Source organism: Rhinatrema bivittatum, chromosome 17, assembly GCF_901001135.1.
Source record: "Rhinatrema bivittatum chromosome 17, aRhiBiv1.1, whole genome shotgun sequence".
Lineage (NCBI taxonomy): Eukaryota > Metazoa > Chordata > Amphibia > Gymnophiona > Rhinatrematidae > Rhinatrema > Rhinatrema bivittatum.
This window is the reverse complement of record NC_042631.1, coordinates 34,777,147-34,798,043: the sequence shown is the minus strand read 5'-3', so window position 1 is coordinate 34,798,043 and position 20,897 is coordinate 34,777,147. Positions and strand designations below refer to the sequence as shown.

General features: G+C 42.7%; 1 protein-coding gene across 4 annotated transcripts in view; it reads right to left on the bottom strand.

Annotated features, from left to right (window-relative positions):
* The window catches only part of PKP3 (plakophilin 3), a 122,644-nt gene that overhangs the window by 8,312 nt on the left and 93,435 nt on the right, over positions 1-20,897 (bottom strand). For all 4 annotated transcript variants that reach the window (XM_029582228.1, XM_029582229.1, XM_029582231.1 and 1 more), the window contains exons 9-10: positions 11,734-11,901; positions 9,167-9,352 (exon numbers count right to left, since the gene is read on the bottom strand). In XM_029582228.1, coding sequence (XP_029438088.1) covers positions 9,167-9,352; positions 11,734-11,901 — 354 coding nt within the window. The remainder of the gene's footprint in view (positions 1-9,166; positions 9,353-11,733; positions 11,902-20,897) is intronic.

Genomic DNA, 20,897 nt, shown 5'->3' with positions numbered 1-20,897 from the left:
TCTTTTTCTTTGAGATGATAAAAATAATTTTGACGGTGGATGCTCCAGATAAGTGACTTATTTTAATACCTTACAATCTCCAGTCTGAAGGACTTTAGTTTTGATCTTAAATCTGAGTCTAAAAGGAAGGTTATATATATTTTTTAAGTATATTTCATGCCTCATACCAAACGGAAGGCACGGGTCCGGGAGATAATGACTTCATCTCCCATACCTGTGCCAGTTCAACCGTTAATACCATCTTTCTTTTCACCAGCAACAAATGTTTTACCGGGAGAATTAGCTGCTGTAGATACGGCTCATGAGCGAGTGCCCAACCTACAGGCAGAAGCCATCTCTTTGAGTCCCGGAGCTCCCAATACCCCATCTCCACCAATAGTAACAAAAGATATTTTTGGAGATTCTCTCTTTGTAGAGAAATCTCCTGCTTTAGATAAGGGAAAAAATTTAGCAATGGATATGGGGAACCAAGCTGCAGGGGGTGGGAGGGAGGAAGAGCCTGAATTAAAAGCAATATTACCAGAAAAAAACTGAAGTAACTATGGATGTTTTATGGGCAGCGATTAAATCCCTGGAGGTGGCAATATTAAAGTTAACTAGTACTAATATAGAGTCTCAGCAGAAAGTATCAGAGTTAGAAAAAGTTACTTCTCAACATAATTCGAAATTAGAAGCCCATGAAGCAAGATTGGAAAAAATTGAAGTTATTCAAAAGAATACAGTAAAATTGGAGATGTTAAATTTGAGGAAAATGGAATATATGGAAAATAGCTTAAAATATTCCAATTTAAGAATATTACATTTTCCTTATTTAAAAACTACGCCTCCTAGGGAAATGTTTAAAGAATATTTAATTCACATTTTGAAAATGCCAAGTCAGTCTATTCCTGCTTTATCAAAAATATATTACATAATGCCTAAATCACGAATGGGGGATGAAGCATTAGAGCAATCCATAAATATTTCAGAAGTTTTAGAAATGACCATAGAAACTGAAATATCAACAAGGGTAACTCTATTTATTTCCTTTATTTTTCCATCTGAAAGAGATTCTTTGTTACGATTATTTCTTCGAAATAGAGTACAAAAATTCCATGGCCAACAAATTTGGATTTACCCTGACCTGGCAAGAACGACTCAATTGAGAAGACAAGAATTTCTTAAATTAAAATCTGAAGCTCTAGCTAGGGAAGCAAAGTTCTTTCTTCGTTATCCATGTAAATGCGAGTTATTGTATAAAGAACAAAAATATGTTTTCTATGAGATTTCAGCTTTTCAGGAATTCCTAGATGGCCACCCCCTAAATGTAGCTAATGGAGGAGAGCAGTTATGAGAAAATGTTGCTTACTCTGATTTCTTTTCTTGCTAAATTTATGAGTGTAGTATATGCTCTTATATTTGAATCGCTCATTGATACGTCTAAATGCCCTTCAGTTTTCCTGAAGAATTATACTGATATTTGAACTATAAGTGACTACATTACCTAATATGTATTAATGTTATTAATGCTATTATATGTTCATATTCAGTAAATATTTCATAACATTGTTGTTATAAAAGTTGAAATTGAAAATAAAAAAAACCAAAAAACCAAAAAACAAAATACACACACATAATAAAAGCAAAACAAACAAAGTACATAAACAAGACAAAATAGTTTCATAGAAACTAAATAACAAAATAATAATAAAACTGCAATACATATCTTAAAAAAAAAAACTCATCTGATATTCATGACCATATGCATTAAATTATTCAAGTATTTCCTTTAACAATTGTACACACAATTGAGCAAAAATTCCTTGAAGGCAATTTTAAATTTCTTGACATCTTCAATGGATCGAAGATCAAATGGAATCATGTTCCAGTAATTAGGTGCCGCTATGGAGAAAGCTGTTTCTCTTGTACTAAATAAATGGGCTAATCTCACAGAAGGAACCTCAAGTAAATTTAATAAACCCTACAATATAAATTATATTAAACATTCAGTACAGTGTACATATGAGTTGGTAGTTCTTTGGGTTTTTTATTCCTTCCATTGACTCACCACCTATATATATGTCCATAATTACTTAAATGTGCGAAATCCAAAAATGTCTTTATTTGATGGACTATTTCTTTCAGGTTTCAGCTCAATGTTCTATATCAGCACCCAACCCCCAAACCTCCATCCTGCTGCAGCTTACTAAACATTAGGAATTGTGTTGGCTCTGTGCTGTTATAAATACACAAGGAACAGGACAGCAGACAAGTGGTCATGTGAAGGAACACAACATTAAGCCCATCATGACTGCGGGAGCTGCATTAACTCAAGCCAATTTCACATTCCTCCAATGGGAGGTGATGTGTGGAAAGGGAGAAAAAGTCCAAGCTGTGGAGAGCAAGGAAAGTTCAAGCTTAACTCAGGACCAGGGAAATGCGAGGGCAGCCAAGGAATCGCTCACAAGTGCGGAAACATCTTTCAAGAACGAGCACAAACATTCCTGAGCCTTTTCATTATTTAAAGCGTGTATTCATAACCCTGACATGCTTAATTTAGACAGAAAGGTTTCACAGTTGCACCCTCCCACTCTCGCTGGCTGAGTTTAAATGAAATTGGAAATTCTCCTTGATGTTCCGGAAGAATAAACATAAGCCGGCATTTTTCTGTATCCACATACACTTTTCTTGCCTCCTCTCAGAGACTGGGGGGGATAAAGACTTCTTTGCCTGATGCCCTACTTAGGCTCTCATCCATTCAGTGTTTACTTACAACTTTCAAAAGTATTGCACCTTACAGCAAGCTGAGAAGTAGGCCAAAAAGTCTCTTTTTATTAATTCAGACTAAAAACCTAAGCTCTACATTTGCCAAACATGACAGTTTGCTCTGTCCATAAATGTATTTTATCTTATTTATTGAAAATGTTTTATCGTGTTGTTCATGTAGCTGGGATTACAGACAATATAAAAGGTTTAAAACCCAAGACTGCAAAGGAATGCAGCTTGGCAGAACATGCATCCAATGGAAACTTGAGCCCGGCCATGCACAATTCTCTTGTATTTATTTATCTATACCGATTGTCCCTGTATTGCTGAAAACAAAAGCCAGGTAAATGTGATTCCTAGTAATTAACGTCATTAATCCCAGGCACAATTCTGTTTTAGCAGTCTGGTTTGGTAACAGTTCTATTGTTTTACATTCATCGTTTTTAGCCACTCAGGCCTCCTTGGACTCCTGAACTTTTAACTCCTCCAGCCCCCTCTTGCCACCATGTTGGCTGTTGACGGGGATAGTCTAGAACTGAGATGCTATGGATCTTCACGAGAGCTCTTCAGTTTTTGGTCCATGGAGGTTCTTTCTGTGCCGCACATTCAATAATCTACTGTTACAGAGCTTGCTCCACAACCTTTTAATCAACCAGTAGGTACGACTGTTCGGTACAAGCCCCCTCTACTCCCAGGACTTGCTCATAGCAAGCACCATCCCAATCCCAGAGGGTGTGAAGAACGTAAACCCATGTCTTTTGCATGGCAGTGAACACCCCATGTTTCTCCTTTCATTAGACACTTATTTAGAGGCCAAGACTTAAAATGGTGTGTTGCTTGCAAAGTATCCCATGGGCCTGCAAGCAAACTTTTAAAAGGGAAGTCCCTTTGTGGAATTTCCCTTTGCAAATCTGGGGCTAAGCAACACCACGGGTACTTCCATTCTCGCGGACATTGCGTCTGCTTTTCAGAAGGTGCTGCAAACTGTCTGACAGTTCCACCCTTCCCCTAGCCCTGCCCCTCTGCAGTGCAGGTAAGGATACTTTTACCTGACGAGGTAGAGGCCACTTTTCAACCAACAATTTTGCTGAGGCAACTTCTTAATGATCTGGGTAAAATCATTTGAAAGGTGTTCACCAAGAAGGGCTTTGAGGGGCCAGCCCAGTGGTTCAGGTGGTAAGTGCTGCACCCTGCCATGCGGAAGACTCCGAGTTCCATCCCCGGCTTGGGTCTTCTGTTCCCCGAGCTGGCTGGGGGCTGAGGAGGCTGCAGAGGCACGAGAGGGAGTCATGCTCATTGCTTAAAGGTGACACCTAGTGGCTGAATTCAGGGCCCCACGACTGCAGGGTCGTGGAAGGAGCCCTTAGTGCGTGACCTCCCCAGCCCAGGACTGACCAATCAAAAATAGGGAGGGGATGTAAAACAGGGGAAAATGGCCAGGTAGGTGCCAGACCCCACCGCTGGTTCCAATTAAGCTAGAAGTACGAAGAGGAAGGAGGAACCTGCTGCATCAAAAAGAAGGACTTTGACAGAATTTTTGGCACAGTGCAAAGAACCAAGTCGTCTTTCCCCTCTTTAAAAGGTGTCAATTAGATTCCAAAGTAATTTCCCTTCATCTTTTAAATTTCAGATGGACATGAATTAACCTGTTCTGCCTCATCTCCAGTAAGCAGTCTTTTGTCCATACTGTACAAGCCTGATCATCAGTCATTTTTCTGCAATGTGTGTGCGTGAGAGAGAGAGAGAGAGAGAATGAATCACTGCTGAAACACTTTCAGGTCTCGCATTCTCTCTATCCCGCTACTGCGAGAGGGGCCGAGTCTGGGCTAGCTTAGAAATGTGTCTGCCATGGGGGTCCAGAAATAGAAAGTGAATTACCCCTTTTTTTTGTTCTGGAAGTTGCTGTTTCCTGCCAGTAAAGGCCTGAATGCCAGATTTAATGCTGGGAAATGGTACTGCATTGGCGGCAAGCCGTCAAACACTTAATCTAACAGAGTCTTTTCTTCCCTGTTTTTAAGTAATAAGCCAAGGAATTTATAGCTAGCAATTAATATAGGGCTTTTGTTTTGAGCACTGGCACCCTGTACCCTGCTTTGTCTGACTGATGGTGTGGTTTTTGTGAGATCACACGGTGGGTGTCCAGGCAACCACGGGCTGATTTCTCAAAAAAGCTATCAGAGATTATGGCGCAGGCAATGAGATTTGTGCATTATTGGTGGTGCAGAAAATCCATTTGCTAGAATCAAGGATGGGTGCCCTTTATAAACTATGCTGTAATGCCCAGACATCCCTGAATTTTTACACAGAATCAATGCATGGAAACAATAGTCAATAAACAAGAAATATAAGGTAATACCTTTTTATTGGACTGGCAATACATGCCGTGACTGGCTTTTGGGAGCTAACGCTCTTTTCTTCTATTCAAAACGAAATGAACAGGTCAGAGCAAAACATGAGGTTGCCTGAACATACAAGTGAATTATGCATTCAATTACAATGGTGATGAGAACGAGAAAGGGTGGGGGAGCGTTTGATGGGCTAGCAGAGTGATAAGGTGAGGCACAAAATGATGCCTGTTGGTTAGTTAAAAACTTTCAAGTCTCTGTTAAATTCCTTTATGTTCGTATTTAAGTGTTTGATCATTTTAACTTCAAGAGGCCATATTCAAATAATTGAAAAACGGATAACTATCTGCTTAAAGTTATCCAACTATCAGAATAATAGTCTGACAGCAGCTCTGGGTAGGTTATGTTTTCAGAGTTGCTGTCAAAGCAACTTTGGAAGCTGCCGGGATCGGTATCAGTGTCCTGCGATCTCAGCAGTCCAAAGGATTTTGGAAGATGCCTGGTGGGACAGAGGGTTAAGGTTGGGTGGTAGGGGTGAGGGGAGATGAGGAGGGGGCCAGAGGTAAGTTTATTTGTACAAAGCATGGGGGTGGGGAGGGGTCGGTGATAACTCTAAAGTTATCTGGATCAATGGAAGGAAAGCTATAGAACCTGGGGTCATAATACTATGCTCCAAGGAGCTGGCATCAGGAACAACGTCAGGAAATATTTCTTCACGAAATGGATGGTAGATGCCTGGAATGACCTCCCAGTACAGGTGGTTTAGACAAGAACTGTAATGGGATTCAAGAGAACTTGGGATAAACACAGAGGATCGTTAGTGGCTAAAGGATAGCAATGAAGGTAAGGGGTAACCTGCACTGAACGGCAGTTACTGCCCTAGAAGGCATTGGACTAACCTGCATGGAGCAGCAGTTACTACCCTTAACAGAATAAATAAATTAAATAAATAAATAAAGCTTGCTGGGCAGACTGGATGGACCACTTGGGTCTTTGTCTGCCTTCATTTACCAGGTTACTATGCATCTGGAAAAATGCCTTTGAATATCGACCTCACTATATGTGTTTTGTTTCTGAATTTTTCTGACTTGATCATAAGATCAGGTCCCGAAAATTGTTCCCTCATGGAGGTGCTGCTTCGCTCTTCTTTGTGATGTGTAATTTTGAGTCTGGGTAGATCTATTCTTGTCTTTAAGTTCTGGCCTGTTTTGCCAAAGTAATATCCCTCTTCACATCTTCCACATTCAATAGTACATACATCCCGACTATATCCAGAGATTGATCCCTTTATGTTCTGAGCCAGACAAATCACTGAGTCTTTTTAGATGATGCCTTAGCACAGTTATCTCATGGACAAAATTCAATACTTAAAACTTAATGCTGAAAAAACAGAGATCCAATGGGTAGGGAATTCTCCCATTTCTCAGATACATCTAGGTTTGAGTTTTAATTTCAAATGCCAGACTGAAATAAAAGGACTGGGTGTGATTTTGGATTCTTCCTTGACCTTTGAGACTCAGGTTTCCCTGGTCACCGGAAAGGCCTTCTGGCAGCTTAGACTTGTTTATCAACCTAAGCCGTTGCTGCGAGCTGGGGACGTTATATTGGTAAAACAGGCTGTGGTGTTAAGCCACAGAATATTGCTATTCTTTTTATGTGGGTCTTCCAAGGTTACACGGAGGATAACTTTCAAAACTGTTCGCATGTAACCATATATGCGTGTATATGGGCACACAGGTTATAATATACTAATAAATTCACAAGTGCAAATGATATGCAGAGGTTATAAAATGCATATTCACATAGGTAAAAATCACGAGCAGTACAAGTTCTGATTTATGCAGCTAAGTAGCGTCACTTATCCGGATAAGTTCTGATTTATGCAGCTAAGTAGCGTCACTTATCCGGATAAGTTCTGATTTATGCAGCTAAGTAGCGTCACTTATCCGGATAAGTTCTGATTTATGCAGCTAAGTAGCGTCACTTATCCGGATAAGTTCTGATTTATGCAGCTAAGTAGCGTCACTTATCCGGATAAGTTCTGATTTATGCAGCTAAGTAGCGTCACTTATCCGGATAAGTTCTGATTTATGCAGCTAAGTAGCGTCACTTAGTTGGATAAGGCTGAAAAGCGCCACTTTGTTTTCTGATGTTTTACTGTTTTTTAACCACTTGTCCGTTGGTTTAGGCTTATTTTATGTTGTTTTAAGCATGTTTTATTAATCCTTGTCTTGTTTTGTATGTTTCGCTGTGAGCCGCCCCAGGAAGGGGTGGTAAACAAATAAACTTAACTATAACCGTAACCACTTTTCAAACTTATCTGGGTATGTAAGATTGCTGCATAAGTCTAAAGCAAAGGCGCTATTTATCCAGATAAGTTCAAGTTTGTACATCTAAGTAGCAGCAAAGCTCTATTTAGCTGGATAAGTCAGAAGTTGGGGCAAAATATCTAAGCAAGAGGCTTGTACGTACCAACCGTATCACCTTTTGTTATCTCGTCAATTTTTAAAACTTGAGGCATCACCACGAAATCTGGTTCATCAGGTAAGAATCAGAGAGAGGGCTTTCAGGGGAGTAGTGCCCAGTTTGTGGCCTTTGCTTTCATTGGTTCTGAAGGAAATCAGGGATTACCCCCTTTTAATGGTGAAAAAAAACCACCTAGCTGTTTGGACAGGAGAAGGAGGGATTTAATGCATGTATTTTATAAAATACTAGCATTCATTTCTGTGCAACCACTTATACATGCAAATGTTGTACCATGGATAGGTTTGAAAGTTAGGCTCCCTGGTTTTAAATTTTGCTGTAATCCATCATATATGAGTAATGCACTTGAAAATGGGGAATATAAATTTGTATAATTAAATTAAATATACATTAGAAGGGGAGCATGGATAAGTTCTCCTTATGTTGAAATGCACTGGCACAGTTGGCAGTGTGGTGACTTGCAGGATTTTGTGCTATTTGATTCTATCAGGGTATCTATTTGAAGGTTGCTTCTTACTAGTTTTTGGTTCATGTTCATTGGTTACAAGGAGGTCAATGTCTTATCCAGCTGGTTTTTTCCTTTTTGTACATTATTTTATGCTAAATTTTTTCAGATATGTTTATTGTTTTGTTTTAGTTAATTGTATTTGTGTGTGTTTGTTTTTTTAATGTTACATGCTGCCCAGCTTTAAGATGGGTGGTATAAAATGTAGGTTATAAATAAATAAATAATACCGGAGGAGCAGGGGATTTTTCTTACTTTCCCAGCTCTGGCTTTTATGCTACTACAAGGGCTATGTGCACAATGGTTTTCTGGAGGATGCACTATTAAAAGAAATATTCCCTGCTCCTTCTCAGCCATTGCCACTGTGCTGCAAACAAGTCAGGGCTGCTGCACCCAATGAGAAATACAGGGGCTACCGGTGCCGCCACTTTCACTGCCGATGCTCTGACCTCGCTCGGTCTCCCTCAGCGATTCCTTGGGGACTGGGGTATTTCATGGGAAGGCCCAGATTTTCTAGTCCTTCCTGCAGTCACAGAACCACGCAGAAGGCAAGCGCCCCTGCTTAAGATCAGGACTCTAAAAGGGAAATTCAGAGCAATCCAGAAAAGTGGGACATTTGAAGTTAAAATGACAAATGCATCATTATTAGCATACAAGGACTTTACGGAGAACTTCGGGGGGGGGGGGGTTAAACTCACGGCTAAACATAATTTTGTGCCTCTCTGTCACCTTTTTATCATTCTGCCAACATATCAGCACCCCTCTTCCCTTTTATCTCATTCTCATCAAATCATGCAATCTATGATTTACTTGTATGCTCAGACAACGTCATCTTTTGCTCTGAATTGACCTGAAGGATTGTTATCCCCAAAAGTGAGCCAAGAAATGTATTAAGTTAGCACAATAAAAAGATTTCACTTTATATTTTTCTAATACTGATGATTTCAGTTATAAATTCACTGAAAGCGGACATGTCATCAGTGAAAATCAGGATAGCCAATAAGAATGTTGTACAAGGAATGGTCTGGTTCCCAAGCATTACTGACTCGGGATGGCCCACTTCCCTCAACCCAAAGGCTTCTCCTACCCTTCTGTCTCCTGCCGTGATGTTCTGCAGCGCGCCCGCAGCTGCTTCCGTTGTGTGCTTGTTCAGCTCACACCTCTGCAGTAGGCGGTTGTAGACACCAATGATCTGAGGATTCCAGAGCCACTCCATACCTTTAGGGTCCTTAGAGACTTCGGTGAACGTCACCATATCAGTGCTCATAACATGCTGCAGAAGGGAAGGAAAAGATGATGTCAAATAAAAGTTATGATGGTCCCAAGAACAGGCTGGTCCCTTAGGCGGTAGGAAAAAAAGATTATTGCCAAAACATTAGCTGATGCAATGTTAGCTCCCCATGGATGTTGACCTAGTATTTTACTCTATTTACAGTGCATAACATTTGACTTTCTTAAACCATCATTTTATGGTGAAGCTAGTGTACATTTTAAATACCATAGTATTCTACCTAAGGACCCTATTGTATTGAGACATTATCTGCAAATAGAGCAGGACAACTATAACGAGTTAATACCAGCTGAACTGGTATTGAGAGAGACAACAATCTATAGAGTTCAAATCCAAAAAAACCTAAGCAAGGACCAAATCTTATTTTTTTTCAGCATTGTTATTTATGCCTAATTCATGGATGTTACTGGTAACCTGTGGGAATTTTTGGATTGTAGCAAACTAGTCATGCAAAAGTGTGCAAAATTTGGGTTTTTTTTCCCCCAATCAATTAATTTTATCAGGCATTTATAACTAATACATTAAAAGGTGACTTTTTAAAAGTTGAATGCATAAAAATTAGCAGCTACATGTGTAAAATAGCATGCATGTGTAAGTCAGCATCCGCGAGCAAATGTGCATGTAAAAAAGGAGTGGCCCCAGGCAGGGCCAACGGTTACAGGTAGAAGTTATTATTTTAGATTCTGCAAAAGCAACGTGCGGAAGTTTGTTACACCTGCTACTTATCTGCTCTGAGTGAGCATAGAAGCTTTGATTGTCAAATTCGGACTGAGTGAGAGCTGTGGGTAAACTGGGGGGAGTTCAGGCTGAAGAACCAGGACAGCCTTGATGAGCTGACGATGAACTGGACGAACTGGTAGACTAATTGGTAAAACTGGTAATTTCCTTGCCGTGGGCAGATTATAAAATCTCCTGACACACATAAAACCAGACTCAGGGGGTACACGCGTGTAAATCGCGCAGGTAAAATATCCACACGTATATTTTTAAAATGAGATACAAAAATACACGAGTAAAGCAGTTGTGTGCTACTTATCTGAATAAAAATCCAATTTATCTGGCTAAATTTTGAAATTGGCATGAGGACAAATTCCGACTTATCTGGCTAATCGGCACCAAAGATGTTACTTAGCCAAATAAGTCTTAAAACGCTACTTATCCAGATAAGTCAGATAGCCGGCTATGTCTAAAATGCGCTTCTTAGCTGGAAATGTCAGCTGGCTAAGTAGTACTTTTTAGACATGTCCAGCTAATGGGCCGATACAGTACAGTGAGCTCCTGCAGAGCGCACTGTTAACCTGTGATTGGACGCACGTTTTGGACGTGTCAAAATGCGCATCCAACCCCCCTGAACCTAATAGGGCCATCAACATGCATTTGCATGTTGCGAGCGCTATTAGGTATTCCCGCGCGATACAGAATGTATAATGTGCAGCGCAGGTATGGTAGGTATGGTTACGCGTGAATATCTGCAATGCATTGAAGGTGTGTACTTTTCCTACCTATTTAAAAAATATACCCATGCGTATTTTATGCGCAAAAAAAAAAAAGTGCAATGTGCTCATGTAAAACCCTGTTCCACATGCGGAAGTCGGTATGTTTTAAATCCTGTACGTATAACTGAAATCACCAGCTTGCAGACATTGTAACTGCAATCCTTAGCCTGCACTTGTTTAATCTTTACTACCATTATTACTATTATTATCATTATTATTAGGATCAATGTTATTTATTGCCTTTTTTGTTCCCTATCCACTTGTTAATTGTAAACCGACATGATGCGATATTTATCGCGAATGCCGGTATAGAAAAACTTAAAATAAATAAATAAATAAATCTTTATTGGCTCACCCAGCCCAGGGCCTTCAGACCCTCCTACTTTCTTCACTCTGTTCTCCCAGACCAATAGTAAACTACAGGCAAGTCTGATATCAATTATGCAAGGTAATTAGCAGATGTAAATTATGTAGATGAGTTAACAAATGTACGTGCATAAGTCTCTTATAAAGTCGTAACTTGCACGGAGCTCGCCTCTGGACTGCCCCTTTTTTTCAGGTGGAAATGCGTGCGGGAGACCGAAAGTATGCACGTATATCTGATGATTTTAAAATAGTGTGTACAAGAGTACAAGTTACTCATGTGCATATATGATAATTTTATACACATACACGTTTCGAAAGTTGACCCCGAAGAGCCTAGAAGGAGCTTAAAAGCTTGTGCACCTCTTTTTGTGTCCCCTCACTGACCTGGAAGAGTAGACAAGATACCCCCAAAACTGCCTTCATCTTTACGGAGATACTCCAGAGTAGTGTTTACCTCTCCGCTCCTTCCCTCCCGTTCAAGTTTAATTGCTTTTTTCTTACCTCTTTCAGTTTTTTGCTCTGGGGGGTGAAACAGCCCACCATCTCGCCCGGATTGGAGGCCCCTGGGTTCTTGCGGTTGCCTTCCAGGCGCTGGAGGGAGGAGGGTGGCATCTCGTCGTAAAGGCGGTAGGAGAGGTTCCGTAGCACGCAGACAGCATTCTCCACGCTCTGGACAGAGAGAGAGATGAAATGAAAGGGAGTGAGAGAAAGCCTGAGCTATCGGGAGCATAATCACACCACCCAGCCTCATGTTCAGCGCAAGAGTCATGCACGTGCATTGGGGAAAATCAATCCATGCTATATACAAAAATAAAGTGGCTAAACGTTAATAGTTGTTATTAAAACATTAAAAAGGCAGCAAACACTAGGAGGCCAGAATGGGGAAGAAGCAGCCTTCCCCCAAACAATGTTTCATGCAAATGGTGCTGCCAGAGTCCCATGACAGCAATACCCTCAATCTATTATACAAATTAAAGATACAAAACATCCATATAAAAAACATAAAAAATACAAAACACACTAAAAAACAAAAATGTAGTCAGACATCAACATAACCTCTCACACACTTTAAGAGTGGTGCATAATCAGTCCCACAGGGGGGTCAAGGTATTAAGCTTAAAGGTATAAAAGGTTTCCCTTTATAACAATTTCTTAATTCTATCCCCACCACCAGGTAAATTCCTAGCCTTTTCAGGGGTCAAGAAATATTTGCAGAGAATAAGAGAAGTGGCCAGGAACACCCAGAAGCCTCTCATTTTAATGATGTTGATGGGGGTTGACTGATGAGATATTTCCACTGCCAGGGGAGAAATCAAGAGCTCCCCCAACTAGGTACTAGTGATGGATGTGTTTTCCCCTTCAGATGATGCAGACCATCCTTGTGGAGGCTTCCTTGTATCTGACTTGGTGCTTTCCTGTTCGGTTTCACCAGCACTAGTTGCAGTGAATTCTAGGTGCTCACAATGGTTCTTTGCTGTGGGATTTCATAAGTGACAAAGAAATTCCCCTGATGCAATAATGACGTCTCCGATTTCTGCAGGATCCCAAAGGCAAATAAAGTGGCGTCTCCTTAGCATTCATCACAGAAGCAATCAGTTAAACAAGTGACTCCCAGATACTGCAGAAGGGAAACAAGATTTCCCCACGTAATTCATTTCCCACCAATATTATAGCAGCGCTCAGCCTCGGCAAGTTAAAATAAATGGTCACGGACCAATGCAATTTCATTTACTCTTGGAAAAGTCAAAATATGGACTGCAGAATCAAGGGGCTGTGCTATATTTGTCAGCTTTGGAAATGCCAGTTATCTTGGGCAGGATCCTGTTGTGAATGGGCCTCCAGGCCTTGAAGGTCCTGAGCTAGATTTTCACATGGGATGCCCAATTAAGTAAGCCATCCTGTAAAATAATTGTAAATAAATCATTTTGGGGTGTTCTTTCTGTTAATTACATCTTGCTGTCACTGCTGCCGAAGTCCCTGATGAAATCAGCCGTTTCTGAGGAGAGAATCTCTGCATGGCAGGCTCTCGGCATTTACACCCTTTGCTCCTGGCAAAGGGAAGTTGCTAGAAGTCCTTCGGATCAGCTGACTGGTAGGCAGAGCTAGACAAGCCTTGCATTTTGTACCACACCCAATTACTGGTCAGATTCTCTGTCAACCTTGTAAAACTAGATTTGCTATAATAACCCTGCAGCAGCAGCCTCTGCTTACTAAGATACCTCCAGCACCTTTGCAAGGCCATGTCTCTCCCAGCATTTTAAAGTCAGCTTGCAGTACCCCATGCATGCATGGCAAGGCATGCAGATCTACGTCATGCATGTTCATTGTTTATTTCCTGAACACCTGACTGGCTAGGTACGTCTCGAGGACTGGGTTGAGACCCCCCTGTTCTAAAGGATGGAAGAGGTCAAAAGGTGAAGAGGCGCAGGAATCAGATCACTGGCATTCCAGCAGACAGTTCTGGAAATGCAGGAGGCTTGTAAGCTATAAGACTGAGCAATAATCAAAGTCATTTCAAGGGTAAAACATGAAACATTTACTCACAGAAATGGGCTCTTTGAATATTGACCTCCCTGAACGCGGGCCTTCAGCTATGCACATACTGTAAGCTTACGCCCATCCTGAGGGCGGGGTTAGGTCAGGGGAGGAAATACCACATGTGGTTTGGGATTTTCAAAACGCCACGTGATGTTTTTGGCCAGGACAGTGCCAGCAGAAATACCAGGCGTAAATCTCTGAGGGTATGCTTTTTCTGGGGCAGAAGCCGTAGGCAAAAGCCGCACCAAGGTCAGCGGTCCGATTATTGTCCCCTCTATGACCTGATCTTATTTTATTTATTTATTTGCTTTTATATACCGACGTTCGATCGCGATATCACATCGGTTTACATATAACTGAGTGTATAAGGCAATATCTGCCTATTTTACATTGCAACGTGGCAACTTGTCTAAGATCTAAAGAGATGCATATATATTGTAACATTTATAGAATATTAATACAATAACATTTTACATTGTAACGAGGTAACTTGTATTAGAGCTAGAGAGAAACATTTCTAATATAACATGACAACACTGCTTGGGAAGATAAGATTGGCTAAGGATTTAGGTAGGGGCTTAGGGAGGCTAGCTGGGGGAAGCTTCTGATAGGTGGTAGGGGGGTGGGGGTGGGGGCAGGGAACAGCTTCCCTGCTGAAGCTGTTCCATTTCTCATTCTTGCAGCCCTGATACTGCAGGGACTTATTTCTTCTCTCTAGGGACGGTTTGCGAATGGCCTGCCTCAGCATGCATCTGTACAGATTTTGGCAGGCGTAATTCTTTCCCTGCCTCATCTGATGTGCAAACAACCTGTTCCTAGCACTCCCTTCCCTCTCTGTCACCCAGCTAGTGATATGCCCTCCCCAAATCTCCCTGGGATACGTTTTCCAAAGGCTCCAGAGTAAGGTGGCTAGTCCTGCTGTGCCATTAAATCTGTGGGCTGTTTTATTCGCAGAATCCACTCCCCCTAGCTTATGAAAGGAGGAAGCCTCAGTGGCTGCTCCGGGGTTGAATTTTCAGTAAGACCCTCAGGGGCCAAAGTGCCAACTAGATTTTACCTAGCTAAGTTAATTTAGGGGAATTTTCAGCCATGAACTAGCCATCTAGGTTGTGGCTGACAGTCCCTACATGTAGCCAGCTAGCATCCATCCCGCTATCCAGCTGCTGAGCATCTTACAGAAAACGTGCCAGTGGTACATAGGATATTACACATTGAACAAAGAAAGGCCTCACTCGCAGTGTGACCATGGTCATAAATCCAGAGCTAACAAATATGACTTGATTTGCAGTTTGGATGTGTGGCATCTAATATGGGGCAGTTTACAGGTTTTAAAACCCGAGCCTGCTGCTCTGAATGACGTTCTCTCTGAAGATACGCTTTTCAACCTGATGCATTTCTTCTTTGGTTTTCTGTTTCTTTGTTGTTTTCACTGCATAGCATTGCAGTCAGTTGTCACTTTGTTTTTCTGAATCGCTTTGTAATAATTTCCAGCCTTGTGAAGGCAATTTGGATGCTTACATGCTTTGTCTTTATAATATACCTTTTTAATGTTTATTTCCCTATATATAATTATTTTTTATAAACATAGCTTACCTAGCGGTTCTACTTGATCGCTCTTTGTGAATTTAATAATTCTTTATTACCCCTTTTTTTCTTGTAAACTATTACAGACTGTTTCTGCAGTTCCTTGCAACTGTGTTGATCTAACCGTCTGTACGGCAACTTTGTATTGTCTGACTATGGGCCTTATTTTCCAATATCGCATTGGTAACGCATTAGGGGGCGTTACCAATGCAAATGAGGCTTCTTTCGTGCAGTGGGGAAACATCGTGTGCGGCGATGTTTTCGCCATTCGCGAAAACATTAGCGCCGCACGCGATGTTTTCCCACTGCACGATGATTCGTTCAGTGTTTTATCGCGGTGCACGATATTTGCCGGTTCCATGTATCGCGGTGCACGATATTTGGCACTTTTTGGAGACGAGAGAGAGAGAGAGAGAGAGAGAGAGAGAGAGAGAGAGAGAGAGAGAGAGAGAGAGAGAGAGAGAGAGAGAGAGAGAGAGAGAGAGAGAGAGAGAGAGAGAGAGAGAGAGAGAGAGAGAGAGAGAGAGAGCGCCTTACTATAGTGCCTATGCCCTACATAGGTATTTTAACCCCTATAGGAGGGCCACCTACTAACTCGGGGTGGGGATTAGGTATGAGCGTCGGGGGTTGGGGGCCACTTTCGCATTCCACATGAGACCTACGGACAGAACAGTGGTCTCTAGTGCAGATTTTCTGGCTGTCGGAGTGAGGACGCTCACTCCAAGAAGTGGTTTGGGCAATGTTCTCTCTACCTAGCTTGATGGACACTCTACCTGTGCAACAACATGCTAGGTGGAGAGAATGTTGGCCAAATCTCCGCTTGGAGTGAGCGTCCTCACTCCGACGGCCAGCAAATCTGCACTAGAGACCACTGTTCAGTCCGTAGGTCTCATGTGGAATGCGAAAGTGGCCCCCAACCCCCGACGCTCATACCTAATCCCCACCCCGAGTTAGTAGGTGGCCCTCCTATAGGGGTTAAAATACCTATGTAGGGCATAGGCACTATAGTAAGGCGCTCTCTCTCTCTCTCTCTCTCTCTCTCTCTCTCTCTCTCTCTCTCTCTCTCTCTCTCTCTCTCTCTCTCTCTCTCTCTCTCTCTCTCTCTCTCTCTCTCTCCCCCCCCCCCCCCCCCCCCCCCCCCCCAACAGGCTGTCCGGACCTACCGTGGATGGCGATAATCCTTTTCTGGCCCGTAGCGCAGTCCATAACGCGAGGGTTGGAGTTGTAGTTAAAATCCGCGATAGCAGCCGCGCTACCACTGCGGTTGTTTCGCCGCACACGATACACAGGTTCCCGCTTTACATATGCTCCGCCCCAACTCCGCCCCCTGAATACCAAATGACTAATTTGCATTCGCGAATCGCGTTAACAGCTGTTAACGCGATTCGCGAATTTATCGCACGCGGTAAAGTGCTTTGAAAATGAGGCCCTATGTTTGCTAAGCTATTTTTTTGTATGCACGCTTCGTGCTTTTTCTTTATATTATATTCTTCTTTAGCAGCCCAGTTTTACATCTCTTTGTCCTTTATCACCATAGTCATTAAGGGTTCTTTACCATTAGGGTATTTGTTTTCTCTAAGTAATCACACAGTTTGCCACATCGTAGCAATTAATCTTTGAGCCGGTTAGTCCTTTCATTTAGGACTCACATTGCTGGTGCGTAAAATTGTTTTCTGGGGCTCTCATCCACGTTCTCTATTACTTCCATTACTTTATGACTTTATACACACATTGATTTCCCATTTAAGTGCTTTTTCATTTTGCGGGTATTTGTCTCTTATCATCTACTTTTTAGGTTTGTTAGCTCTGTTTGCTGACTTCATTGGTGAAGGTCGGCTTTTGATCTCCTGCTCTGTCCCTCCCGATGCAGCCTGTGCGAAACACAGCCGTGTTGGGGGGAGACTAACAGAGACATTACAGCCAATTACCTCATTGTTTTCAAATACAATTATTTTCAGTGAATAAACACCCTTTCTACTTTTACCGCGGTTTCTGTGCCTGTAGATGATGTACCTGTTTTGACACATCCTTGCATTATTTGGAACCTTCCATTGGTGTGTCCTTGCCCTCCACTTGCTTGGTTTGCATCTAATTTATACATCTTATGTCGTACTCAGTTTATACAAATTTATTTTAGAAGTATACCTATAAAATTGACTTGTAATGTCAGTGGCATATGCAGCTATTATGTACATTTTAATTAACCTGACAAGGCCTGAGTACAGCCGGACAAGCATTTTAGAGGGTAATTTTCAAAACCATTTTGGAGGGCAAGGCTGTGCGTTACCTGTAAATAGGGAGTTTTTGAAAATGGCCCCACCCTATATACTCAGCGCCTTGATGCACACCCTTTTACCTGCAGGAGGGGGAAGCATTCTTGGAGGCAGGACGTGAAACTATGCTCACGCTTTGGAGTTTTCAAATATATGCATATATTTTTACTCAGAAAAGTTCCCCACACAACAAGGCAAATAAAATTCAGTTGTGGTACATGATTTTCAAAGAAAAAGTATTTTTATATACCGACATTTGATCTGAGATATCACATCGGTTTACATTCAGGTACTGTAGGTATTTCCCTATCCCCAGAGGGCTTACAATCTAAGTTTTTGTACCTGAGGCAATAGAGGGTAAAGTGACTTGCCCAAGGTCACAAAGAGCGACAGCAGGACTCATACCATGGTCTCCTGGTTCGTAGCCCACTGCTCTAACCACTAGGCTATTCCTCCTACCCGCGTGCCTTCATTTTAAAAATCTGTGCAAAACCCATGGACCTTGCAGATACACGGACAGTCTGCAAATTACCTCCTTAAAGCCGTGGGTTACCATGAAAACTGCTTTGCTCCTGGCTTGAGCACAACTGGCTGCAATGTGCCTGCGATTCTCCCGTTGCTTCCTGCTGAGGTTGCAGATCTTTCTCATGCAGGTGTTTGTGTACTACCTCACTTCTAGCTCATTGGGAACAGGGCAAAAGACTCGAAAGCAGGTGACAGAAAGAGAGGACACCTGGAGCTGGGGGCTGCCGGCTCTTTTTGGTATGTCTTTCCCTTGCCTGGTGAGGGGATTCCCATGTGCCATTTGCAGTAACATCTCTTCAGGTTGAGGTTGGAAAATTGAGCGGTAATCAGATGAGCAGTAGGATGCCGGACATCTCTGTGTGCTGAATCTTGTGTAGAAATGCCAGACGAATGCATAACAATTTTATTCAAGTTCTCTAATTTTTAATTCTTTTTTTTTTTTTTCATAACTCTTACCAGTGTGTTTTGCTATCCTTTTAGCTCAGACTATCCCAAAAGCTAGCTCTGGCTGATGGCATTTCAAAAATGTTCACTTATGCAGAAGGGCCCCAGCTGTCATCACAGCGGTCCAGCTCCCCTCTGCTCAGCAAAGCTACAAACATCTGCAAGCTAAGTATTTCCACTTCCTCAGCAAACCATGCAGGTTTTGTTTTGGCTTCCAAGAATATGATATTTTATAAATGTAATAAAAGACGTGTTTGCTGAAGGCTTTTGGCGTTACAGTGTGATACTGGTGACACTAAGCCAGCACACCCCACTGCATGCAGTGTGATTGTTTATTTATAGCACATGTATGGCCTCATTAACCTCAAACACGACACCCTTTACTTAAGTCACAGGTAAATAAACTTGCCCCAAACCATTAAATAAGATCTCTCTACTCCTTAACTGTGGAGATGACAGTGCTTTCTGTTCTTGTTAGCTGGAGGTGATGAATTCACAAAACAAAAAAAATATCTGTAGCATAAAATGGCGGAGGGGAAGAGAAATAGTGCGTTCTGTCACTCATTTTAAGTTCATTCATTAAGAGAGTTCTGCAAAACCCACAGAACCCATGCGCACTGCTATTTGGAAGTTGATTTCTATAGTCCGAGCTGGGTGTGGAATAGAGATGTGAATCGTGTCCTCGATCGTCTTAACGATCGATTTCGGCTGGGAGGGGGAGGGAATCGTATTGTTGCCGTTTGGGTGTGTAAACTATCGTGAAAATCGTTAAAATCGTGAGCCGACACACTAAAACCCCCTAAAACCCACCCCCGACCCTTTAAATTAAATCCCCCACCCTCCCGAACCCCCCCCCCCAAATGCTTTAAATTACCTGGGGATCCAGCGGTGGTCCAGAACGGCGGCGGTCCGGAACGGCCCTCTCAATTGAATCCTGTTGTCTTCAGCTGGTGCCATTTTGCAAAATGGCCGCCGGCGGTCCGGAACCCCCGTTGAACGACCTCCTGCAGTCGATCTCCTGCCGGCGCCATTTTCCGTACGGAAAACGATTTGCGGCAAGAAATCGCTTCCTGAACCCCGCTGGACTCCCAGAAACTTTTGGCCAGCTTGGGGGGGGGCCTCCTGACCCCCACAAGACTTGCCAAAAGTCCAGCGGGGGTCCGGAACGACCTCCTGTGTCGAATCGTTTTTGTCTATGGCCGCCGCCATTTTGCGGCAGCCATTTTGCAAAATGGCGCTGGCTGAAGACAACAGGATTCAATTGAGGGGGCCGTTCCGGACCGCCGCCGTTCTGGACCACCGCTGGATCCCCAGGTAATTTAAAGCATTTGGGGGGGGGTTCGGGAGGGTGGGGGATTTAATTTAAAGGGTTGGGGGTAGGTTTTAGGGGGTTTTAGTGTGCCGGTTTTCCTGCCCTCCCCCTTCCCCCGATTTACAATTTTTTAACGATAAATCGGGGGAATTGGTATTGTATCGTGGCCCTAACGATTTTTGACGATTTAAAATATATCGGACGATATTTTAAATCGTCAAAAAACGATTCACATCCCTAGTGTGGAAGACCAAAGGGTATTTCCCTGGCTGGAGAAAGAAAGCCACACTGACTCCAACCTTTCTGGTGCAGATAAAACTTGATTAAACAAACACAGTACTTCACAATGATCTTCCTACCTTAGCAGTAGCCACTTACACACTCAAGCAAGGCAGCCTACAGCCCCTATGTCAGTGTACACTCACTCCCTTCGGGTTTGGACAGAGTGTTTTACAAGAGCTGCCTTCCTCCTGGAGGCAGGGAGATCTCCTGAATACAGCTGGGTTTCCACTCTTATTCCAGGCCCAGCTGGATCTTGCCCACAAAGCTCTCTCCCCCTGTGGGATTTAAGGTGGAGCAGGCGTCTAGCCTGTTCCAGCACACACAAAACGGGGGGAAACAGGGTCACTGTTACATAACCCTCCCCCTCAGCTTGGACCCATTGGTCAGTGTCACTACTTCCCCCTGGATCTCATCCAGAGAAGTACAACACACTCCACTCCCATTGCTTCGGCTTCCCACCAGCTATGCTTGGGGCCAGAGATCTAGGGTCATGCTCATGCTCACACCTTAGGGATACCCCAGACAACACTGTTAGTACCACCCACTGCAGCCCTCGCCCAGTGTATGCCCCCAGTCCTTTATCTGAGTCCATCTGTAGCTCTGGGTTCCACTTCCACCTTAATGGAATTCCTTGGACTGGCTGTGGGACTTGCAGTGAGTATTCTTCACTCATCGCTGCGATGACTTCTCTCCACTGCATTGTCACA